Source organism: Gavia stellata, chromosome 4 (genome assembly GCF_030936135.1).
Source record: "Gavia stellata isolate bGavSte3 chromosome 4, bGavSte3.hap2, whole genome shotgun sequence".
Taxonomy (NCBI): Eukaryota; Metazoa; Chordata; class Aves; order Gaviiformes; family Gaviidae; genus Gavia; species Gavia stellata.
Genome location: NC_082597.1, coordinates 61215864 through 61234349, shown reverse-complemented (window position 1 = coordinate 61234349; position 18486 = coordinate 61215864). Strand labels below are relative to the sequence as shown.

At 39.0% G+C, this 18486-nt stretch overlaps 1 protein-coding gene across 1 annotated transcript in view; it reads left to right on the top strand.

The window, feature by feature from the left end:
• Positions 1–18486, top strand: part of POLR3B (RNA polymerase III subunit B) — an 82331-nt gene that overhangs the window by 9220 nt on the left and 54625 nt on the right. Inside the window, exons 7-12 of the mRNA XM_059817260.1 lie at positions 2507–2598; positions 3803–3920; positions 4890–4998; positions 12743–12865; positions 14326–14442; positions 14945–15079. Coding sequence (XP_059673243.1) covers positions 2507–2598; positions 3803–3920; positions 4890–4998; positions 12743–12865; positions 14326–14442; positions 14945–15079 — 694 coding nt within the window. The remainder of the gene's footprint in view (positions 1–2506; positions 2599–3802; positions 3921–4889; positions 4999–12742; positions 12866–14325; positions 14443–14944; positions 15080–18486) is intronic.

The window sequence follows — 18486 nt, the reverse complement described above, 5'->3', positions numbered from 1 at the left end:
TAGCTAAAAGAAGCACAACAAAAACTAGTCTAGACATTTGTCTACATCTCTCTCTAAAAAAATAATAGTGGGGTGAAGAAGACTTGTAAAGCATCCATAATATACTGGAAAAGACTAAATTACTGCACAGCACTAGTATGTTGCGTCTTACATTAAGGCCTGTTCCTGTAAATTCTTCTCTTTCTCCTATAAAATGAGGGCACGGCAAAAAAAGTAAATATTCTCCATTAAAAAATAAAGTTATGTCATCCGACTGGTTTTAAGGGCATACATGCAAAAAGTCTTTTTGCTGTTAAAAACTGTTAATATCCAGTTATTATTTCAATGGGAAATAATTTTCCTCATCTATCCCTAGTATTATGCTGGTTTCCTTTTGCCAGGTGAGTATATACAATGCTGTTGTTTGACATGCGGTTCAGACTGGGACAGGAAAGCTCTATGTTCTTTTCTCTCTTATTTCCATTGTTTGGCAGAGTCGCTGATAACCTATGTGTATTAGAAACAAAAAAAACCCCAGGGCAATATCTTTGTGTCTTTAAAAAGGAAAATTTCCTTTGAATTGTTAATAGCATTCCAAATTAGTGTACCCATTTTCTGTGTCTTTATGCACAGAAATTCAATAACTTTATTTTCCCTTTCTTTTTTTTATTTTATTTTCTTCCCATTCTTCCTGTTAACTTCAGATATTTAAAAAATTAGATTCTGTCCTCAAAAGGAGAATGACTTACTATAGTGTCTTATGTTAGCTGCAAAATATTTTATTGTTTGCAAGTGAAATAAAGAACAGATACTTGGTGATATCTGTTTCACTGGAGTTTTCAGTAGTGGCATTTACATACTCCATTTTGAGTTTCCTTATGCCAGCTGGTTACTGTTTCTGATATAAATAGCCAATGCATTAGGCTTATTGTGTGTGTGATACAAGATTATGATTGTCATATGAAGCTTCTTATCTCTAGGAAACATTTTTCTCAGTGGAATGACTGAAGCAAGTAGGTTATCTATATAAAGCACTGTAGTGACAAGATAGCTTTTTATCCTCTTCAAAAATATAGAATTTTGAGTTCATCAGTTTTCTTTTAAGATATAAGAATATGAAAATGGCCAAGAAATAAAAATAATGAATAAGATTTGAAAAAAAGAAATATAACTTCGTTAGCAAGAGCTGCCTAATCTTAATTTTTGTTGGAGTAATTTTGAGTGAAATATCTCTGAGGTTGCAAATAGTTGCATAGTAGAACTCATGGATAAATTTTGTCAAAATGTGTCTTAGCGAACACCTGGAACATAGGTCTTACAAAGGCTGTCCACCAAGGAGTGAAATTCTGTAAGCTGGATCGAAAGTCCACTTTTTTGTAGAAGAGACTAAAGGGCATGGATGTCTTTTGGTAGATGTAGTGATAAGCTGTTTTTATCTTGTGCAAAACACAGTTTTTCTTTGGAAGTAAAATATGCTCTCTTTCAAAAGTTTTAATGAAAAATCTGAGAGTGGAAAGGTACATTATGAAGCTGACTATAAAAGCATTCTTTTTAATAATAACTGTAAAATCATTGCTGGTTAGTTGTTGAATAAGGCAAATTCCTAGTAGGACTGCAGTGTAAACACACAAAACCAAATGAACATAAACATTTCCTGACTTCATCATGGGGTGATTGAGTAATTCAGGTTGGAAGAGACCTCATGAGGTCTGTAGTACAACCTCCTCCTCAAAATGGGGTCAACTCTGTGATCAGACTGGGTTGCCCAGTGCTTTATCCTGTCAGGTCTTGAAGACCTCCATGGATGGAGACTGCCCAGCTTCTCCGTGCAGCTTGTTCCACTGCTTGACTGTCCTCATGGTGAAGAAGTTTTGCCTTATATCCAGTCCATGCATCTTTAGTTTCTCTTTTTTTTCCTTTCTAAGTATAGAATTTGTTTTTAATTTCTTGGAGTATTTTTCCACCACTTCATGTTGCTTCACATAATGCTTGCTGCAGGCTTCTGTGCTAAGACACCAGAGAAATCGGAGCTACTACTGGCAAACTTCATGCCTAGGTTGTGTATTAGTGGCTCTATATGTCTGCAGCCATAAGGTGTGATTGCTATGTGGAAAATCAGATCTGAACTAGCTTTTTCTAATTAAAACTGGTAGCAGGGGATCCACAGTGGCATGTTCTTCAGTGCAGACTGTACTGTTTTTGGGGACCAGGAGTCTTTGCACTAGTAATCATTGGCCTTGATGACTGTGCTTGTCATGGATACCTGTAGTAGTTGCATAAAAATTAAATAGGAAGTCTACAGTTTCTGCCAGTAGATGTCCAATTTCAGGTTTCTCTTTTTAAACTCCATGTTCAATGAAATAAGGTGGGATTAAAGGAAAAACCTGTTGTTCATAGCTTGCATGTCTTCTAATTACTTCTAATTACTTCTTTCTCCAGTTTGTTCAGCATGTTTTTTGTTCTGAATTTGACTGTTCATATTTTTCTATTTGAATCTAAAGTAAAAGTGTAACTCATTTTCTTGCAGAATGCCTATAATGCTGCGTAGCTCCAATTGTGTTCTTACTGGGAAAACTCCAGCAGAATTTGCCAAACTTAACGAATGTCCTTTAGATCCAGGTACGTTTGCACTCATGATCTTTTCACCATCTTTGCTTTTAGTTTTAAATATTTTTCAGCAAAGAAGTATCGCGTTGGTGTTTCCTGCCACTGTGAAGTGGTTGTGGGAACTTCTCAAGGGTATAGGTGTAGCTAAAAGAAATTGACAGGCTTTTGAAAAGAGTAAGAAATGGTTGACAGCATGGAATGTTTGTATTTTCAGAGGGAGTTTTCAACCACAAAACCAATACACCAAAATTTTGAAAAAGTTGAGAGGTGTATATAGTATTGTAGAGTGATGTGTTATATGGGAACAAAGATGGAGTTCATTCATAAAAATTAAGTGGATCAGGGGAGAGTAGACTATAATGGTGTCCTCCAGAGTGGGAACTCTCATTTGGTGCCTTTTGTAAAGCAAGAATGAAGTGTTACGTGATAATATTTGGAATGTAGAGAGGAGATGAAGGGTTATGACAAGCAGCTTCTTTGGGTTTTATCTGCTGCATTTGAAGCATGCACTGGACACGTGTTGTGCTTGTTTGTGAGAGCAAGATACAGTGACATGATGTGCTGTGCTGGAGGACCATTAGTAGATAGCCACAATTTAAGAAAGGAATGTAACATGGTTTATGTGCGGATTCCTTATATTGTCTTAGATACAACAAGGGTATTAAGATACATTTTTTAAAGTAATACAAACGAAATTTCTCCCTAGAGTGCTGGAGAGAGCAAGTCGGTAATTACAGAAGACTTACTCTCTTTATTTGATACCAGGCATCTGAAATGGCCAGTTCTTTTTTGATGTCCTTATGACATACTCTTCTGACAGGCAATATTTTTACCTAATTTGTAGAACTAACAATTCTATAACAACTTTTAATAAGTATGGTTACCTTACAGGTTTGGGGTTTTTTACAGCTTTGCAGTTTTTGGCCTGCCTGTGAGTTCTTGCTGTCCGAGTACTTCCCAAATAAAGTCTTAGATCCTGAATACTATGTGTGAGCCTAGCAGAGGTTCTGTTTAGTCTAGTGGAACATTTTGGTAGTTATCATAGGTTCCACACAGAGTTTGTTCTTTACTCTTCAAAGGGAGAATTTACCCTCCTGGTTTGTCCTTTGGGTACTTACTGTTTACTTTTTAATAATTTATATTCAAAGACATATTGAAGGAGGTGAGTAAGGTGCAAGGGTACTCACATGCAAAATCTTTCTTTTCTATTGAATAGGTGGCTATTTCATTGTTAAAGGTGTCGAGAAAGTCATTCTCATTCAAGAGCAGTTATCCAAAAACAGAATCATTGTGGAAGCTGATAGAAAAGGCACGGTTGGCGCTTCTGTTACCAGGTATGGTAGATGCCTGCAATTACACAAAGGAGATAAAGCTTTAAAAGTTCATTGTTGTAGTTGAAGTAGCTGTGTAGTTTTCTTCCTAGTATAGTTTAACAGGAAAAAGTTGTAGACATTCCATGCCACTCTATTGCTACTGTCAGTTTGTATGCTAAAACATCAATACCAAAATCAGTTAGTACAGTATTCCCACTAAAGTCAGTGGGAGTTGCTCATATGCTTCAGGATTCATCCCAGTCTAGGAAAAGCAATTTCTAATTTTTAACATAACAAAGTGCGCGTCCTAATTGTTGGTGTTTGGTCTCATTTGGCAGCAAGTAACATGAAGTTACTGCAGTGGAAATTGGATGTAACCTTTTATCTGACTCTCTAAATCAAATTGGTGTAAAAGCTTTTAAAAGCAGTTGAGAACGAAACAAAAATAAAATATTTTTGTACTACACAAATTATTGAAAATGGCAAGGTAGTCTAAATTTGGCCTTTCCTCTTCGACTGAGTTTTATTTATATTTTGTTTGCCTTTTGGTTTTGTTTTTAAGCTGCATGCTGGTACAATATGGTGCTTGTCACTGTTCAGTGTAAGGGCTGTTTTTTCTTCTCCAGAGGCCTCTCACACATCAATCCTAGCTGCTTTACTGTCCCACAGTAAGCGTAGATGAGGTTAAACGTACAACACAAAGTACTGTTATCTCATTACTGTTGTTGCTGCAGTACTTGTGCACAGTTTAACCTTGCTGGTTACATCCAAGTTGAATATTGACCTTCCCCATCACAAGTGATAATACCCTATTACCTTGGAGTTATGGGGTGATGTCTGGCTGTTTTAATGTAGTTTTAAAAAGATAAGAAAGTGGGATTAATTCAGCTGAAAGATTGCTCAAGCTTGATTAAGTTTCCTACAGAAGATTCTAGGAGTGTCAGTGCAAACTTTCTGTTGGACATAATATTTTTTTTTTTTTAACTTCAGTTCCACTCACGAGAAGAAGAGCAGAACAAATATGGTTGTGAAACAAGGAAGATTTTACCTGAGGCACAACACTCTTTCAGAAGATATTCCCATTGCTATTATATTTAAGGTAATATAACTGTTGGTTTGGAAAAAAAAAAAAAAAAAAAAAAAAAAGCTGTGCTGTACCTCAAGAATGAAGATCGACAGCAGCTCTCAGAAGTTCATACATACAGAAGGACTTGGCAGGGCTTAGAGAATGCAAGCTTTTTTCCCCTGGGAAGTCATCCTTATTGTACAGCAAAAAGGAGAAAAAGCGCTGCATTTTTCTGCAAGGAGAGCATTGCTGTGCCAAGACAAATGCCTGCCACCCCCTTACTGCTTTGTAAGGTCCCTCTGCACTGCTGCCTGTGCTCCTGTTGCTACAGAAAGTCAGAAGGGTTTTGGTTTCTTTTGTTATGAGCTATGTTGCAAACTTGAGTTAAGGGTCTTTGTTTCTGGTTTTGGTCCCCCCTCCTACCCCTCCACATCCAACTTGTGGACTGCTGAGTAGCTCAACACCCTTTGTTTCAGATCCGGAGATGCAACATAGCCATGAGCTCGTTATACATGACTTCCAGTCATAACCGTAAACAAAACTGGTAGCCATTGGGGAAGCCTTGCAATTCTTAGACCTATTATTCCTAAATCCTTTAATATTACTAGAGTGGCTTGCATTTCTTGGCATTTTACTTCCTTCCCTTGTGAATGAGCTCTGCCTCAGTCAGAATACTTCAGAATCCCTGCCTGATTCAAGAACGCTCACCAGTATGTTCAGTGCAGTGAATGCATGGACAGGCATAGTAGCTTTGAAGCGATCTCTGGTGGGACTGATAAAGGGCTGTGAGAGGCATCCACCCCTGATTCTGGGCAAGAACTGGGGAGTATTTGCCCTGCCAGCTGAGCTGGTGATAGTGTCATGCCTTGGCCGTCATTGCCTGTGAAACTGCCTCTCTCACCCTCTGCTTCTCTCTTTCATTTTAACTTACTCAAGGGTGCGCACAATTGAAAGCATAACAATGACTACTCCCTAGCTGTCTGACAGGACTGGAAGCAGGCTGGTAGCCCATCTGCCTGTGGTATCGAACCCATGGGCTACAGCCAGTAAAGGTGGTGAGTAGACTGGCTGGCTGCTGGAGAAGACAGCAGGGCTGCTGGAGAAGACAGCAGGGCATGGGCAGGCCTTAGACTAGGACCTATCCTCCCAACAGCTGGTAGCTCCTTCCTGTCCTGTGGGCTTCCCTGCAGTCTGGTGCAGTGCATGCGCAGAAGAAAACCGGGCAGCAGTCTTGGAGGCACTGTTCACAGGGAAGGTGGCTTACGGCACAAAAATGCCTCTGACTGGATCTAGCAACCAATAGAAGTAAATCCTATAGTTCCCTTTTCCTCTTCACTGTAATGGTTTACAGCACACAAGGTTTGGGGAGGTGATAATCGCTAGAGGAAATAAATTGCCAGGAGAGGGCAGCACTTGCTCACAGCATCCAAACAGTTTCTGCCAGCAATGCTGATTTGTTGGTGTTGGCAACTACAGACTTTTCTGTATTACCCCAGCTCTTTGGCTAATCGAGAGTTGTAAGAGTTGGTTTTCTTGTAGGAAGTGTTTTGGGTTTGGTACTAGAAAATAGTTTAATAATTGCATTTAGACTTGAGAAACAAATGTCTGTTATCTCTGATTAAGCTAATCTTTTCAAGTAGTTGGAAGAGATCATCTGGTTTTAGTGACCATTGTTAAAGGAGGTTGAGAAATCACTTGTGGACAGAAATGCACATAAAAGTGGACAGAAATGCACATAAAAGTGTCAGGATTAAGTTCACAACTTTTCTATTGCAGGAAAATGTTAATGTGGCTCTTAATCCATTTGCTGGAGTGCCAAACAGCTGGATTCCACCTTCACTTACAGACTTTTATTACATTTTGTCACCCCCTACTGGTATAGGTAAATACCTGCTCACAGAAGAGTAACTGCTCTGGGTTATTAAGTCTGAGGAGGTGGTTGTTGGGGGTTTTTTTTAAGCAGTATTGTACTGACTATTTGATTACCTGACAATGCTTGCTATAATTATGCCACTCCCTATACATTCTTTTATATTCTAGATAATGTTGCATAATTTTTCATTTATTTATTGAATAAGGGGTTACAGTTGTTAGAAGCTCTTGGCCATAGTGGTTTTCAAAGATTTATATTGATTTAATCCAGTAGCAAATAAGCTGCATCCACTTTAACTATTCTGAATGTTCCATTCTTGGCCGGCACTTTAACTGTACTCAGGAGTTGTCATTTTCCTTACCTTTCCTTTAACGACGTGAACTTTAGGGAACTTCTGTCCACTTTTGATGAGTCTCCAGCTGGAAACTAAAAATCCCAGATAGTCTTTTCAGTGGATTCTTAGGCAGGCACCAGCCTCTGATCTTTCTTTCTTGGGCATTGCTGTAATGCGGAATTACTTTGTTGTCTTTAACTACTAGAAGCAAGGTTACAAATGCTATAGCCCTGAAACTGGAAAATCCCTAACTTAGGGATCGCCATGTAGCCTTAGCTCTCTCACATGGCAGCGTTACACATAGGAGAAAGCAAGGAGAGTAATTCCTTTCTGCTGAAACCCAAGCCTTGTGCACGGAGCGTGGGTCTTCCTCGTTGCTAGTAAGTGTTCTGCCTCTTGTGAGGTAGAGGTACACTTTGAAAGAAGCAAAGTTAAACTGTACAGAAAATCTAAGGTCTGAAGTTTTGGTTGTCTTTGCATCCTTAACTTTTACTGTAGCAACTGCTTGTACAATTTCCAATTAAAAAATAAACTGGGAAAGCAATGACAAAAACCTATTGCTCTGCATTTCTTCCCAGACCAGCATCCAGGCTGCAACCAAGTTCCGCAGACCTTTGTGTTTTGACTAAGAAAATTACTAGTAATTGGTAGAATGCTGCTATCCAGTGCATGGGCCAGCTAGAGGGGACAGTTTTGTCAGGGACTATCTGAGAGTCAGTGGGAGAAGGTTGGGCAATTTTGGATTGTCTTTCTAGTCCCTGTAGCTGTAAATGGCCCAGTGTTCCTGCAAATGACTGAAGATGTAGGTCAGGTACAGAAAATCATTGTAACTTTTTAGAAAAGAAAGCAAGTATTGGTGATCTGTGATCTAACGTGGATTTAAAGCTACTGCAACTGTAAAGTGGAGGTGTACTAATACCACTTAGACATCTTTGTCAAAAGCAAGGGCTGTGAAGTAGAGAGCATTACAAACACCGCCCGCTGACAGAGCTGAGGCCTAAAATTCATAAAAAGCTCCCTTTAACTAGAATCTAAGAACACTTTCATGTTACAGGCATGAGTCATAGACACATCTTAGCTGCATGCTAGGGCAAGACCTGAACATACAGTGTTCCCCATCCTTTCTTTTCTTTCATGGTGAAGAAGGAAACCCAGGCACATGGGCTGTGGGGAGGGGTGGAAATAGTGTGGCTCTAAAGGTCCTTTGATCTGGATAGGTGGGGGGGCTGGACTGTGTAGGGTCACCCTAAAGGGGGCATCTGCCTTGCAGTTCATCCTTATCCATAGTCTCTTCTAAACTGCAAGCCTGAATGACCTTGTTCTGCTGCTTTGCTTTTCTGCCATCCAGAGCTGTAAGGATCTTTGTGATTGGCATATTTGGAGATTTAACAGCTGGTTGTGCCGAACACATGTAAGTTCTGGTTTTGTGAAGTTTAGCACATTGACCACAGCTAACTGGAATTTGATAAGCTACAAAAGGCATGGTCCTGGCACTATTTTAGGACAGACTTGAAGTGTCTGCTTTTCAGATGTGTGTTACTGTGCTAGCTTAAACACTTTTCCCCTAACCTTTTTTCTTGAAAGTGACAGAAGCATTTGTGCAGCCCCTATATATGTAAATGCAGTTTTTGGTTTGAAGTAGTGATATAAATTGGACAATTTTGCCCCCAAAGTATGTATTTGTTGAGGTTTTTAAAGGGCTGTTAACTGCTTTGTAATGGGAAACAGACACAACTAATTTGCTTCTTGCTTACTGTGTAACACTGCTTCATTAGTTAATATATACATGCGACCAGAATGGTATTTAGGATGTCCTGAGTTGACTTGCAACCCCAAGAGACCTTTGTTTTAGCTGTGTGTCAGTTCTGCACAGATCATAGGGCTGTGTGAACTGTGAGTAGTGGGTTTTTTGAATATGTCAGGCACGCTTTACCTCAGGGGCTCGGACAGTTTTAGGTAGCAATAAGCATTAGAGGAGATGTGGAATATTTCTGTAGTACTTAAGGGTGTTTCTGTCCTGAAAAACATCAGGGTTACAGGTGAGGTGGTGCTGCTGTGCTTGCAAGGAGCTCCCTACGTTGCAGGGAGTTGGAGCTGTTTTAAGGTAAGGGCTATTTTTCTTTTGGGTTTGTGATCTTGATTCGGTAGACTTGAGTGAGTCCTGGGAGCTGAAGTTAATGAAGGTTGCATGCTGCATCAAAACTGGCTGGGGAAGGAAGAGAATTATAAGTAACCTAGGGGGACTTAAAAGTTGAATTTTATGACCTGAATTGCTAGGTGAAGTATCTTTAGTTTATGTGGGAGCTATAAGGAGCTGCTCTAGCACCTGCGGCAAAAGATTTGAACAGCAGGTCGAGTTTCATTTTTGCATACCTGTGTTAGTCTTGGAGCTGTTAAGATGCAACTCTAGAGGAACAGCTGAACGGTGATCTTACTGGATCTGCAGAATTACGTGTTCCCATGGCTGCAGTTTCATAGCTCGTATCTTTTGAATTATGAAAGCCCCAGACCAATTCTGTCTGTGATGTCAACCTTGAACTTCCCTGACATCTTTTTAATCCAGTCATCTGCCTGTCTCCATTCTGTAATTTAGCCTGATGGACTGCAGAGCTACATTCTAGGGAAGTGCCATAGAAACGCCTAAACATCATCATTAAGAAACAAGCTGGAGGAGGAAGAGCTGGCCTTGCACTCTCTCATGCACACTCTCTCATATGTACATGTTTTGGGCAGCAGAAACCTCCCCAGTCCTACGGAGTGGTTGACCCCAGTTGGACCACTTTTTCCCACTTGAACTCAGGATGATCTGAATATTCTGAATGTTTGCTTTGACTTGTCTGTCTTATGTCCATTGACTACTAGCCTTCCAACCATGCTCTTCAACGGCCTGCTACCATCTCCTTCCTCATCCTTTCACTGCTACTGTTAGTTATCCCTTTGCAATGTCTCTTTCCCCTCCACCCCCCATAAAATTATCCCTTTGTGACATTGCCTTCCAATCAAAAATAAACAAGACATCTTGTCTCCTGCTTTGCTTTTATGTTAATTTCCTTTCCCTCCGCTTTGTCCTGGGATCATGAGCACTTTAAGCTAGGACCCATTCCTACTTTACATGTCCTCAGTGTTTCTGTAACACAAGCAACAACCCAGGAATATTTTGCTACTATCCTAGTGATGTTACAGGCTAATTCTGGAGTACTTGTTTTGTTTTTGTTTTTGTTTTGTAGAAGTGCAATATCAGGGCCAAATTTACTAAAAAAGAAAGTGTTAAGATTACAAATCTGTCTGATACCAGCGTGGGCCTGTTGCTTGCCCTGTTAGTGTTGCATGTAGATGGATTTGTGTGTGCAGCTCTGCCCATGATTGTTGAGAGCACAGAGCAGAATAAATGGGTTTGCTTTTAGACTATTGTATTAGCACATCTTTTTCAGTCGTTTGCCTAAGTTTTTAGTCATTACTCATGAATTGATTTCCCCTGATTTGCACTTCTCTAACAATACAACGTATATTGTTTGATGGCAGATCCCAGCCTTTTCCACACACAAATTCAGAATTCTCAAGTGAGTTTGCTGCTACAGACTTCAACTAGAAAATCTACATGGGCATAATGATATATCCTATTCTCATCTTGTTGTTGTCAGACTTCTGATCAGAGAATTCATCAAGTTAGAAGAAATCATCAACCCTCTTTAATTTACTGTAGCTTTCCGTTTTTTAATGGATGAAAGAGCATAGTAAAACTGCAGGTTTTGTTCACTTTTTACATGACACTCATGATCTGGTTGCCATCCTAAAATTAACCTGGTGGACAGAAATAGGGTGATATCTTAGCAGCTTGCATTTGATGTGCTTTAGATAAATGTATTCCTGGTATACGTGCCTAGAATGGCACAAAGATTCCCTTAATAAAATTTTGTTCTTCTGTAGGCTAAGTGCAGTAATTGTATGAATCTCGCTGTGGTTCCTAAACTGGTTTGCTGGTCAGCTGTTAAGTCCTAGACACATGGAAAATTACTATTGTGAAGCTTTCTTTCTTTTGTAGACTTTCTTATGAGTCTGGCTCTCAGGTCATGAGAGATTTTGTTAACTTCTCTGCTGAAGTTTTTTTAACTACTGTGTGACCTTATTTAAAAGGGTGAGGAATGTAATAATATTTGAAAAACAGACATCTGAACTACAGTAATATCACATGGGCAAATTCTGGTTCTGAGAAAAGCCTTGAGATCAGAGGGGTGACTACTTAGTGGGAGCAAACTATGATGAAACACTCTTATCTGGTGAAATAACTGTGTCTTGATTTGGCACTCAAGCCTGACTGAGATGGTGGAATTGTGATCTGTGTTTTGCACTAAAATGGGAATGTTCTTACACTGTTACGGCTGTGTGCTACTTTTGCACTGGTTTTAATGTCTAATAAACCACAAGGTGAAGAGACAAGAGTTTTAAGTTAAAGGAACTTCAACCAACCACTTCTTTGTTGAAGAAGAAAGAAGAAATGAAAGAAAAAAGAAAAAAGAAAATAAAAAAGCTGGATACTTCACAATTACAGCAATAGTTTTGCAAGGGGATAGCGTTAGCTAGGTGTTAAGCAAAATGACACCCAATGAAGGCAATAAGAAGGGAAGGTATTTGTGCATTTTTGAGGAAAATGTGACTTTTTGGGACACTGCCAGTTTTTAATGAGAACCAGAATACTAGGGTCTACATAGGCCATTATTTACCGTGGTCTTTGTGGCAGGCAGTTTGAAGAATAATATGAATGCAAACGTAACTTCCTTACAAAGTTCTGAGAAACATATTTTAACTCAGCCAGAAGAGGTTTAGTGAGATTATTCCATTTCTTGATATGGCAGAGCTCCAGGCGAATGTGTGAAGGGGGGGGAGCTTTAGCACCATCTGGAATCCACAAAGGCCTTCACTGCTGGCTGCCACCTTGAAACACTTACTGATAGAGAGATTTTTCTAAACCTGTTAAGAGCTTTCGTAGTTTATTAAGCTTTTTCCGCAGTATAAAGTCTAACAAGGTGTCCAAGGATCAGTGAAATAATAGAATGGCTTTCAAGTGGAATTGTGTAGTGAAGTCATCTTCTAAATGCAGAGAACTGCAAAGGAGGTAAATTGTAAATGTTTCTCAAATAGGACATGCTGCATCACAGTCAACTGAGTTTGGGAAATTGCTTGTGGTAAGAGACCTTGTGTAATCTTTTATGAAATTTCACCTTCCTTTATTTATTGTAGATTCTGACTTGGCTTTCATTGTTAGACACGTATGGTTGTTATTACCTGGTATTTATTTTTTTCTTAAGAAAAACCATAGAATTTAACTCCTGTCAGTGAAGAAAAAAAAGCTCTCCAAAAAGTGTGTGTGTTCCTGCTGCTTATCAAGATTTCCATTTAACGTTTTTCCATAGTTAGAATATGTGCTGCCAGTGCCAGATGGCACAGTTTCTTAGAGAAGAACTAGCTCTTGCTTAGTAGTAATGCAGACAAACAATACCAAATTAGCATAAGCAAATGTCAGTGAGTTAACATAAAGCCTGTGCTATTTCTGCCTTTTCTTTTTTTCCTAGGCCATGGGTGTTGAGAGTGACCAAGAGATTGTACAGATGATTGGCACAGAGGAACATGTCATGGCTGCATTTGCTCCTAGTCTGGAAGAATGCCAAAAAACTCAGATTTTTACACAGATGCAGGTGTGTCTTTTCACATGGCCAGAGGCCATAAAAATGTAGAGACGGTGGGTACTGACCACTTTGCTGTGTCAGCAGTCGACATACACTTTGTGTTTTGAGGTGGTTTTTTGGGGGGTTATTTTTAGCAGCGGGTTTTTAAGGGGCAGGACTTGTCAAAAGTGAGGCTTTGCTCTCATTGCCTAACTGAAAAAAAAACCAAAGTCAAGAAATGCTTTGTTTTCAGAAGCCCAGGGTTATATTTTAATGTATGTGACAAGTAGTCATGTCCGTTTTGCAGAAGCCCCATTGATGTGGACATGACCATTTCATCATGAGTAGATGTTCTCCTCCAATTCTAATCTCTTGTATAAAGCCTGCAATAATAGCCACCCTCCGTCCTGCTAATACTGGATTTCTCTTCAGCTCATATGTACTTTTTTAATTAGCCAGAACACAGGCCGTTTTGCTGGCAGCATTTCCATCATGTACATATTAATCTGCTAGAAGAAGCTTTAGAAGATTAGTCTTATTTCTGCTATTTCATTGTAAACTTTATCGAATCTTTCCATGTGTGATGTTGAGTATTGTAAAGTGAATGTCTTTCTAGTTTGCATCTTTTGGGGCTTTTCAGGATTAGAGGTAGCATGAAGGCCTTCCTAATTCAGAGTCAGAAGAGTAAAATGGTGATGCTGGAGGAACATAGAGAAATGTGAAACATCCGGGAAAATAGAAAATGAGAAGTTACTCTGGGCAAGAAATGTCAAATTAAATGAAAAGAAAGTGAGCTATTTGGGGAAGAAGGTAAAAGATGGAAAGGATAGTCTGTCATTTAGTGGAGAGGGTAATTCTTTGGCATAGGGGGCATGGTTTCATTTCCAGGCAGGAACTTCCTGTGTGGACCTGGATAGTTTCTTGGACTCATCTGACCCTGAATTCTGCAGATTGATTCCATGTCTTGGACAACTGGTAAGAGAGTAAGAATCCATTAATCTTTGCAAGGTACTCTTGGAGACAGATGTGGATGCCACACAGTAGCATTTGTGCTTACTAAACCATGAGTACCACCTCACGGTTTAATATCTGAATGAAACTTATCAAGTACACAAAAGAACTGGAGGTGAAAAGTCAAATTAAGTAAACTAGATATCTTTAGAATTTATATAATCCTTTTTCCTATACCTCTGCAATCGCCTTTCTTTTAATATTGCAGTTATCATGCTTTTTCACCACTCTCCACTCCGAATGTTATCAACATATGATAAACAACATGTTTAATTATGATCAATTGTGTCAATTTTCAAGAATTTTTCTTTATTAGCATCACTTATGTATTTGCTATTTTGCACTTTGCTTGGAGTTTGTATCCTCTGTGACTAGTGGGATTGCACTGACTGGGGCATACATACAGATCTCCGTGTGTGTGTCTATTTGTATAGGTTACAGTTCTGATATTAACTCAAGTTAATTGCCCCCTTTGACAGGCATTGAAGTACATTGGAAACAAAGTACGAAGGCAAAGGATGTGGGGAGGCCCAAAGAAAACAAAGATGGAAGAAGCACGGGAGCTGCTAGCATCAACTATTCTGACCCATGTTCTTGTATGTAATGTTGGGGTTTTTTTAAACTGGAGTAAATTTGTGTGGTTATTTATGGTGTGAGCTTTGTTGGCAGGAAAAATTGGTTTTGATTGCTTTGTAGCTGAGATAAAGTAAAACATCCTCAAAATAAATGGGAAGATTTGGCTGGAGTCAAAAGTAATCTCTATGTTTGTGAAATGCTGTAGCATTGAACTACTTATCACACTACGCATTTTTTCTGCATTGCCAGGCAGTATCAGCTGTTAGTTCAGGACCTTATTCTCATGACCTATACCTTTATTCTGATTTGTTTTCATTTACTATCTGTTTCAATGCCACTAATGTATATTACTTTTAGCATTTTTTAAGAAGGTAAAATGCACAAATCCCTTTTGTAACTCCTCAGTCAGCTCAGATTGCCCATTGATTTAAATGGATGTGTTTGTCTGAATAAGACCTAAGGAACTGATCCTGAAACATCAGTATGTTTTTCTTTTTCTTTTTTTTTTCTTTTTGTTTACAGGTGAAGGAATTCAATTTTCGTGCCAAGTGCATATACACAGCAGTGATGGTGCGCAGAGTAATTTTGGCTCAAGGAGAAAATAAAGTAGATGACAGAGACTACTATGGAAATAAACGTTTGGAGTTGGCAGGGCAGGTGAGTTTTACTGAAGAGCGAAGTGCTCTTTTGAGGTTTTGTTACTATCTGCTTTGAAAAGACGCAGAATAAGGAGCATCCCTGTCTTTTTGGTTGAAGTAGTTTTCCTCTCATTTTAATTTTGTTGGCTTTTTTGTGTTGACTCATAGATATGCTTCCCTGATTGAGACTAATAAATTATATCCTCACTTCTATATTGCCTCTTTATACCAGATAAAAGGACAGAGCAGTGTAAATATGGCATCAGTTCTAGTTCCATTATAATAGTGCCAAGAAGGCAGCAGTAAGATCCATCTTCCAGTGTCCCCCTCTAAGCAACTGGGTAAGGGAATAAACTAGGACCAGGTAGGTGCTTGCGTGTCAGGTCCAGGCTCTCCCACTGTGGAGAACCCAGCTTGTGTAGCAGCTCACAGAACAGCCACTCAAGCCTCCTGTAATTTGGAGAAGCCTATAAGATTGCTTATTTCTTGTCAACTGCCTTTCTAGCCTCTAGAGTAGCATGAACTAACAAAGTAAGTGGTTTAAAGTTAACTTGAGCAACTAATGAGAGTGGATTGTGTGGACTTCTCTGCTTGCAGAATTTTGGCACTGGAGGTAGAAGCAGTAACAAAGGTCTGTGAAGGAGGGAATGGTTTGAGGTATCTGACTGGCACTGTTCTTTTGCAGAGAGGGTGGCAGTTCACAGCTGTTGGCCAAACTACAGTAGGAATTTGCCTATCAGGTGAAGAAACTGCTTAGTTACCATGGCACGGATTTTTCCTTGCCATGTGTGGTTATTTGATTAACCAATTTAGATTAGGATTGGACTTCTTCGCTGTGCTCTGTATTAACTTAAGTTGGAGTTTTGGCAGTCAGTATCATCTCTGATTATTGATCATGCATGAGAAATTCAGACAAGTATACATAATGCACCAGGTTAGAGAAACTATGCATCTCTGCTCCCCATAGCATTTGTATTGGGATTTCTGTTGCAGCGCAACTAACAATATCCGTTCCTTTTTGTTCGTATCCAGTGGGAATTCTCATCTTATTGTACTTTTTAAGATGTGTGCTTGCATATTGTCTCATACTCCTATTCTCCTTCCCACCCTGCCCTGTCCTCCATGCACATATGTGAACACACACACAGAGCGCGCAATCATTTCAAAGTAAAAACATGTGCTTTGCTTCCTAGTTTTCTGAAGAAACTAAGATGACAATCTGGAACACGCTCTAAGCACAAATACAAGGGGAAAAAACCTCTTAACCTGTTAGGAAAATAAAATCCTTTCTTCAAATTAATATGTTGACTGTTCATCAAACTTTTACTCTTGTGCTGAAGCAGAACATATTTCTGAAGTGTAGGGAGTAGTAAGAGGACGTTAGTGCAATATTCTAGTGGGCCAAATATTCTAAGTTGTAATGGCTTTATTTGGTTTCTGCTGTAATGTTGCTGTAGTTCAGTACGACTGTAATCAGTAAAATGAGTTGTTGCTTTGTCATTGTTTTGTTCTTATTTAACTGCAATGAAGGAGTAGTTTGTTGTTTCCTAATATTTTTAGAGGCAGAAAGAAGAGCAGGTAAAAAGTATTCTATTAGCTGTAAGAAAAAGGCCTCTGCTCACGCAGATGTTAACAACCAAAGTGGTTTTAAATTAACTGGGAAGAGGTTTTAAATGTAGAGGATCATCATGACAAAGCCAATGCGTATTTCTTCTACATCAAGGAGAACTATGCAGGGGGGGTTGTAACACTTGATTAAGAGTAGTTCTGGCTCCCCTGTGATATTTTAAAAGCTCATTTCAAGCTGAACACTTGAATTCCTCTCTGCCACGATATCGGTGTAATATTAATTTGATTGGATTACAGACTAAAAAGTATAGAGTTTTTTTGCCAGTTTCTAAATCTTTGTGTTTAGCTAAAGTTTGCGTGGGTAAAATGGTTGGTGTTTTTTTTTTTTTAATGCCAGCATGTTCCTGGAATAAAAATCCTGTTGATTTAAAATTTGAATAAAGAAAAAAAAAAAGAAAAGATTCCCATGTGAGGAGAAAAACATAGCAGTCTAAACAATGTAAAGACATAAAAGGCATTGTGTTTATAAAAATGTGTGAAAACAATAGCTGCTAATTTCACACCCCATGGGACAAGAGAGTACGAAATGTGCTTTAGCTTTAGATAACAGGCTTGTATCCACTAGCCAAGCTGGTTTACAGAGCTTTCTCTTAGTCTTTCTGCCACTAGAGGCTCGGTAGGCCAGGTGCCAGCTGAGGTGTTAGCAAAACCTACCGATTTCAGGCTTAATCTTTTCACCTACCTTTTCTCTTTCCTTAATGTGTTCATTATTTGCTAAGCATTACTCTGTTCTTTGTCCTCATTTTTTTTTGTTTCTAATGCAGCTTGCTTTGTATGGGTGAGATATGGAACAGCACCAAAATCCGGCACCCTGGAAAGCAAGGGATTTCTACCCTGTGACAAAAGAATACCGCCTTGACTTCAGAGATTGCCTAATCCCAGCTGTTCTGATAATATAATTAAGGCTGCCTAATGTCTTTAATTTTGCAACCAGTTTGTGTGAAAGGGAGAATTTGGCACTCTAAAGGCTTAAACGCTAAATAGCAATCTCAAGGCACCTAATTAGAATTCTCTGACATTAAGCTAATTGGTGAAACTGTATTTCAGCAGCTTAACTTCTTTATTAATTTTTCTTAGGATTTTCAATGAAAATCAATTGATGAGCTGTCAGTATTTTTTTTTCTTAAATATAATTTGCTCTTTACTGCCTCCATCTGAAGCGGGCTGAAAGGCCTTGGACTAACTACGAAACCCATTGTATATTATCACTGGCATTCCATCCTTTTTCTTTAAGCTCTTGCTCTTGACCTAAATAATGTGGTTATTGTGAGATTCTGCTTTGCCAGGTAGTCAGAGCTCTTACAGACCGAGAGTCTGTAAGTGAAATTAGCAAAGTATGATGCTTTTCAGACTGGCAAACAGTAGCAAGTTGGTGCACTGGGGGTGTAACTTACTTTATTAGTTCAGAGAAGTGGAAGGATGATGTGGCTTTATAATCCCTATGGCATCTGGAATTAGGAGATTTTTGCAATTTTATGGTCAAGAAATCAAATATGAAAACATTTTCTGAGTGAATTTTTTTAAATGTTCTGTTAAATGTTTTGGTAAATGTTTGAGTCCTGCTCAAGCCTGTTGAGATCGAATGTACACCATGAGTGATTTCAAAAGAGTCTAGTTCTTATTTGACAAGATTATCAGACATCTTAAAACTGTGCGCATTCCTTCTTTTCACTTTTTCCCTACATTTGAAATGCTTCCCTCATGATCTAGTTTTTGGAGACTCCAGTGGGTTCTCCTTCCTAGTATGATGCTTCATAAAAGATGCTTTTATTTCTGATGGAAATCTGATTTAAATAA